Source organism: Lactuca virosa, chromosome 5 (assembly GCF_052849685.1).
Source record: "Lactuca virosa cultivar CGN04683 chromosome 5, Lactuca_virosa_CGN04683_v6, whole genome shotgun sequence".
Lineage (NCBI taxonomy): Eukaryota > Viridiplantae > Streptophyta > Magnoliopsida > Asterales > Asteraceae > Lactuca > Lactuca virosa.
The window spans coordinates 143,257,029-143,263,723 of record NC_136430.1 but is presented as its reverse complement, the minus strand read 5'-3'; the positions used below and the strand labels follow the sequence as shown (position 1 = coordinate 143,263,723).

At 35.3% G+C, this 6,695-nt stretch overlaps 1 protein-coding gene across 1 annotated transcript; it reads right to left on the bottom strand.

Moving 5' to 3' along the window:
- Window positions 1–394: 394 nt before the first annotated feature.
- Window positions 395–751, bottom strand: LOC145111826 (putative mitochondrial protein AtMg00820). The gene has a single exon (XM_079048074.1). The coding sequence runs from the start codon at window positions 749–751 to the stop codon at window positions 395–397; it is 357 nt and encodes a 118-aa protein (XP_078904200.1).
- Between the last annotated feature and the right edge of the window lie 5,944 nt (window positions 752–6,695).

Below are 6,695 nucleotides of genomic sequence, written 5' to 3'. Positions count from 1 at the left end.
CTTCGGCAGCTCAGAGGTATATTTCTCTTGATGAATAAAAATCCCTTGAGGGACATGTCATGAGCTTTGATCTCCATTTAGGGAATTGTCCATTGATCTCTCTATTCATGCTCATTTGGAATTTACTTGTCATGAGCTTTGCAAAGTCATCCACCATACCCTGATATGTGGATCCAAAAATGATATCATCCACATATATTTGGACGAGCATCAAGTGATTGCGATTAGATCTTCTAAACAATGTGGGATCAATCACACCTCTTTTGTATACAGACGTGACAAGAAACTTATAAAGAGTCTCATACCATGCCGTTGGAGCTTGTTTCATACCGTATACTACTTTTTCTAGCTTGTAGCGATAATTTAGAAATTCTTGACTTTCGAAGCCTGGAGGTTATTGCAAGTAAACTTCTTCCTTTAGTTCTCCATTCAGAAAGGCACTTTTTACAACCATTTGAGGTACTGTGATATTCTTGTGTGTCGTATACGCTAAGAAAATGTGTATTGCTTCCATTCTGGCTACGAGGGCATATGTTTCATCGTAGTCAATGCCTTCAAGTTGACTGTACCACTTAGCAACTAGCCTTGCTTTGTTTCTTACTATCGCACCCAACTCATCAAGCTTGTTTTTATATACCCATCTAGTACCTACGATTATGTGGGCTTTTGGCTTCCGTAACAGTTTCCACATTTTGTTCCTTTCAAACTCAGCTAACTCCTCTTGCATTGCGGTGATCCAGTCGGGCTCCATGAGTGCTTCTTTTATGGTTCGAGGCTCGACTAAGGACATGAAAGTTGCATAGTGACAGTGGTCCGTTAAATCACTAGAGGATCGAGTTTGTATACCTGCAGATGGGTTTCCAATGATTTGACCCGGTGGGTGATCCTTCGTCCAGATATGAAGACGAGTTTGTTGGTGATCAGTGGCTGCGATAGAGGGAATATCTTCAACGTTAGAGGACTCTATGGTAGGAGAAGGTAGTTCCCCCTCGATTTGGGAGCAGCCCGCATAAGTATCTTGGACTGTAGGAATTAGAACAGTAGCAGCTGATGGAGGTGTTGGATTAATGTTTAAGTCCATAACTATAATTGGTAAGACTTGACCCGACCCGGCATGGTCCATTTGGGTTGCATGGCATCATGCATTTGGATAGACTACAATGAGAGAAATAACACTTAAGGTTTGTGAATATATTATAAGTTCTAATATATTAATAATATTATTTAATTAGTATTGATCAAGAATTAATCTAGGATTAATTAAGTGATCAAAAAAAGACTAATTAAATATATGGGTTGATTGTGTAAATCACTTATTCTTATATATGTGGGCTTGTGATCCAAGATTCCTTATGTTGGACTAAGTCCATGGGGTAACCCATGGATACTCCATGGAGGTTAAAATCCATGGAGCATAAGGAATGGGTAAAGTTAGGAGTTACATAGTGTAACCCTAATAGCCACCATATAAAAGAATCTCATGGCTCAAGAAATCGTGCACTAGTGTGTGTGAATATGAGGGCTACACGATTTCAAGAAGTGTTCAAGTTTCTCTCAAGTCATTCCATGTGTATTTGGTGTTGTGTGAACCATTTGAGGTGTCACACTTGGGGCACTAGGCACTCAAGCTTCATGATGACATTCTACATCAAAGAGGTATGTATTCTATCTTGTTATATTCATTGTTTTGTATGCTAGATTAGGATAATACCTTGGATGTTCATATTTGCATGTATAATAGAGAAAACATAGATCCAAGGTATTTAGGGTTGCATGTACACTTAGGAGTGTTAGAATGCTCATAACCCATCAGTGGTATCAGAGACTGGTTATTTTTCAATTATACTTTATGCAAGTTGCTGGAAAAAAAAACTGGAAAAAATCGAATTTTTTTTTGGCCTGTTTTGGATTAGAATCATTACCGCAAAGTGTTTTTGTTCATAAAATTTGTTTTTTGATACTATGTTAATGTTTATTCTCATCCAAATAAAGGATAATAATCAAAGTTTCAAGTTTTATACATGTTTATATGATGCTTGAAAAATGTTGATTATGGATGTTCATGTTTACGAGTTTGTTTAGATTAATAGGAAAAATTATGAGATAGTTGTTTTCAATCCATTTTAATCTAAGAGTTGATTCCAAAGTGTGTTTTTGTAACTTGTCCTCAAGTTATATGAAAAGTCACATTTAAGAATCATAAAACTCATAAAAGTTGGCAAAGGTTACAAAATGAAGAGTCTAGTTCTAATTAAATGGTTTTATGACTCCATAACTTGTCCTCAAGTTATGGAGGTTCAAGAGTCTCTTCACTAAAAAAAAAAAGTCTCTTCAACTTGTCCTCAAGTTATGGAGGTTCAAGAGTCTCTTCAAGTTATGGAGGGTGTAACCTTAATTAGTTCCACAAGTTACAATAAATTTTTTTATTTTTTATTATTAATTAGTTTAAAGTCTTCCATAACTTGTCCTCAAGTTATGGAACATGAAGAGTTTTTTTTTTTAAATTAAAACTACTTTAAATTCATAAGTTATGGAATTAATTAGTTTTGAATAGTTTCAAAACTTGCCCTCAAGTTTTGGAATTTGAGAAGTTTTCACTTATGAATACTTTAATTCCAAGTTAGCCCTTAGAATTTTAAAAGTTAAAATTCAACCCTTATACTTTATAATATTATAAGTTAATAATATTTATATATATGTATAAGAGTAAAGTCAGTCTTACCGTTAGTAGGCCTCATTCACGAAGCCGGTCTATAAGGGGAGGTATAAGGTTACTGCCTATAAAATGGCAGTTTAATGGGTGTCCACTGTCACCCACCGCTTCCTTGACTGGTGGAGGGTCGTTAGCCGAACGGGTAGGACAAGGACTATAATTCTCCATTCATTAAAAGTATTAATGATAAATACTAAGTAACTAAACTCTTATTAATACCCAATCTTAGTTACTTAGGAAAATGTGAATTTGGTGCTAACCCATGAAATTACACTTTGCACTTTGCTTAAGTCGTTAGTGGAGCGTGTGTGGTTAACCGGCACACTAACCTGGACTTAACAAGGTAGGCAAAGGGTAACTTAATATTTATCATAGTATCGGTGGAGCGTGTGTGGTTAACCGGCACACAGATTAAGGGGTAAATATTAAGGGTACCAAGTATATTTGCATGCTTATTCACACCTTGTTTTGTGATCCTCGGCATCCCAGTCACAAAACCTGAAGGGCACGCTCGAGATTGAAACATGCCTTTGAACAGTTCAATGAATCTCAAAGATCTAGGAATTTCAAATCCAATTAAAACCTAATAAATTATTTCGTTTTTCATGGTGGAAATTGGTGAATCGTCATTCACCTACCTTCAAATATTTTATAGCTTGGATTACGGCATCCCTCTTCTAAGTTATAAAATAGTTTGTTGGGTCCTAGCCTTAATATTTCAAATTGGGTGTCATATTAAGGACTTTAAATCAACTATCTTGAATATCTCCCAAAAAGATGTCTGGTCTAGACATTTATGATCTTCCCAAATCTCTTGAAACAAGCTTTCCTAAATGAAGATGATGTCCCATGGATATTATACTTCTTTCACCTCCTCCAATTATTCTCCCTAACCCACTAGTTCCTAAAAAGTTTAAGGTCACTCAAGCCCTATTGGCAAGGCAAGGTCTAGGTGTGATCACATCTTGGAGATGCAGTCACATATTGACAAGCCGGGAGAGTTGGGTGTCAAAGTCTTGAGAAAGTTGGTGGCTCAACTACTTTCTAAGTCACATAGTGAGTTCTTTTGGGAATCCTATGAAACATACTAAGACAAGACCCTTAATGATCTTATCTATTTGCTAAGATCAACTTCCTAAAAACGCTATGGACATTGACAATGATGACATTGGATATCCAGTAAAGCTCTCTCTTCCCAATGGAAAGAGATCGGCCATAGTCAACTCGGTTGACCCAATGGTAAAGAGAGAGGCGAAGTCTGAGATAGTCCCATTATCAAGGGTCCATAGGTAACTATTGCCAAAGGAAGGGGCATTGGTTGCGAAGCTGCCAAATTTACCTAAGGATGTTAAAGTCAATAAGTTTGGCTCTACTTCAGGTAAAGTCCATTGTCTAACCCTATTAAGTACATGTTGATTCTGATCGCGAAGATGGATTTCAATCGTGTGGTTCAGTGATCAGAATTTTGGGCTATTACTTAAGAGTTATGATATTTATATTGCTTAGGAATAGATAACAACAAGGTTTTCATATTGATTGTAAGGATAAGTTTTTCCGCAAAGTTTTAAAATAAAAGAAAAAGGTTTTGATTTTATTTATTTTAAGTATCCTTACAATGGCATTTGTGAAAAGTTGTTGCTTATAAGATTACATTGATAGCAATATTGAAAAAAAATGGATTTGATTCTTTCGGTTGTGGTAGTGTCTAATATTACCAAATAAGGAAAGATTCTCATGACCCAAGGTTCAATTGGACCGAAACTTGGAATCATACAAGTTGTATAGTATGATGAATGAGAACTTTCAGCTTGGAAAATTAAGACTAATTCCTTATGTGAATAAGGAAAGGACTAAGGGATCGAGTACACATTCTTGTGCACTGGTCAAGTCCACCACAAAAGATCAAGAAGACTATTCGTCATGATTTACTTAAGTTCAGTAAATATGGTTATACTTATAAGTTTAAGTATAAGTCTGTAGCATTGGAGAAGTTTCAATGTGAGACAGAACGAATAAGAAGAATCAAAGTATGGCAGAAAGATGAAAGTTTCTCAAATCTGAAAAGATGGGAGAGTACTTTAGTATCATGTTTATGATCATCTTAATGATTAAGATACCATATCACAATTGGTCATCTAAAGTCATCTTAGTGCATTCTTATGACTAAGAAGAGGAGTCATGAATTGTTGAAATGGTTAAATCAAAAAGATGAGTCATACTTCGTTCCAAAACAATTCTTAGAGTCATACTCCAAGATTGTAACTTGAGTGACATATCTTAAAGAGGGTTTGTTAACACTAGTCAAATGTAAGAGTAAAAGGTTATCTACTCTTGTACATTTGAAATTGGTAAGTTGTGATGTTTTGGATAAAACAGAGACCAACTTAGGCCAATTGTGTAGAGTGTTAGTCTTGATAAAGAATCCACACTATCTCTTGAATATTTGACAAGGGAGTCTTATATGTCAAGAGGACAGTGGGAGTCTTAAAGCTCTTGAAAGTTTCAAGACTTAATCAAGAATAAAACCTAAAGTCCTTCACTAGCACACGACTTGAGGTTTATAACCTATCGTGTTGAAATTTTTGTGCCTATTCAAGTTGGCTTTGCGTAGGAGTTCTGAGAGTTCTCAATTGGTTGCACAACTACTTGGAAGCAATGGCAGGCACCTGAGCTGCCAAATGGCAAGAATTTAAGATTGCACAAGTTTAATCAATATGAGTTTGGATTTGTCACTAACCTTGTCTTGTCATTATGGTTTTGACAAATTCACATGGATAAGAACACATACACTATTAAATCTAAGTGTCATAAGGTTTCTCTCCGATTCATGAAAATGATGGTGAGGAAACACTTTCACTAAGTAGATTTTAGCTAGATAGCAATTGTGATATTTGCATTCTCAAAGTCGTTAGTGGAGCGTGTGTGGTTTACCGGCACACTAACATGGACTTGTGAGAAGTGGCAAAGGTCTAAACAATTGAGACTATGATTACGGCATCCCTTTTCATAGTTTTAAAATTGTTTAGACACACATGTGAGCTATCTAAGAGAGGTGTATGATTTTGATAAAGTTTTATCAAAACAATCTAGTATCAGAAATCTGAACTTTGGTAAGAAAGTCAGCTGATTTTTGAGTACATGTCAAAGCTAGTGGGAGCATAAGTGTTATGCTAATAATCATCATGTTAGTGGGAGCATGATAATTATGACAAAGGTTGCAAGTTAGCAATGTTAATTATAGAAAACAAAAGTTTCAATTCGTGAGGCTGCAGGGGTTGAAAAAGTTGTTTTGCTATAATTAAGGGAGAGGAAATTATACTTCATTTCAATTCTAAAAGCTTAGATTGAGATTTTAATCGTATTTAATCAAGGATATATATATGAATTTCATGTTGGAATGGCTCAACATAAGGAAATTCTATATATGGGTCCATTATTTGCGTTCTAAAATTCGATTATGATTACGGCATCCCTTTTCATAATCTGAATTTTGAGAACTTGGCAAATTGAAATGGAAATATTATAGCAAAATACTGGTTTAGTCTTTATGTGAGACATCATGAATCGTATCCCATATGCTTCGGATATAGGATCGATTACATGTGCTATATTTATCCTTTCTAAAATTTTCCAAATGCCTGGGGCATTATGAAGGGAAAAGGTCTAGAATTGGATATGACTAAAATGATTAAGCAATTGTCGAGGACAATCTAAGGTTTACCAAAGATTGGTTGCTCAAGGACAGTTGGAAGTATAATGTTAATTCTGGAAGGACCATATTGACATAATCTGTAAGGAGGCAACTCTTGTTCAGAAGTGATAGTCAAAATGGAATATGGAAATTTTTCAAAGTTAGAAATTGTTCAATAAATCTGTGTAAGATTAGGAAACTTAATGCAAGAAGGATGTTTCCAAGGAGTTGATCTCCTTTGGAATGCTCTGTAATGTTTGTTGTCAAATCTTTCTGACTTTGTGCATAATC

What these genes read in the sequence shown, in the direction of transcription:
- LOC145111826 (XM_079048074.1), bottom strand. Translation starts at nt 751, where the DNA reads ATGGAGCCCGACTGGATCACCGCAATGCAAGAGGAGTTAGCTGAGTTT.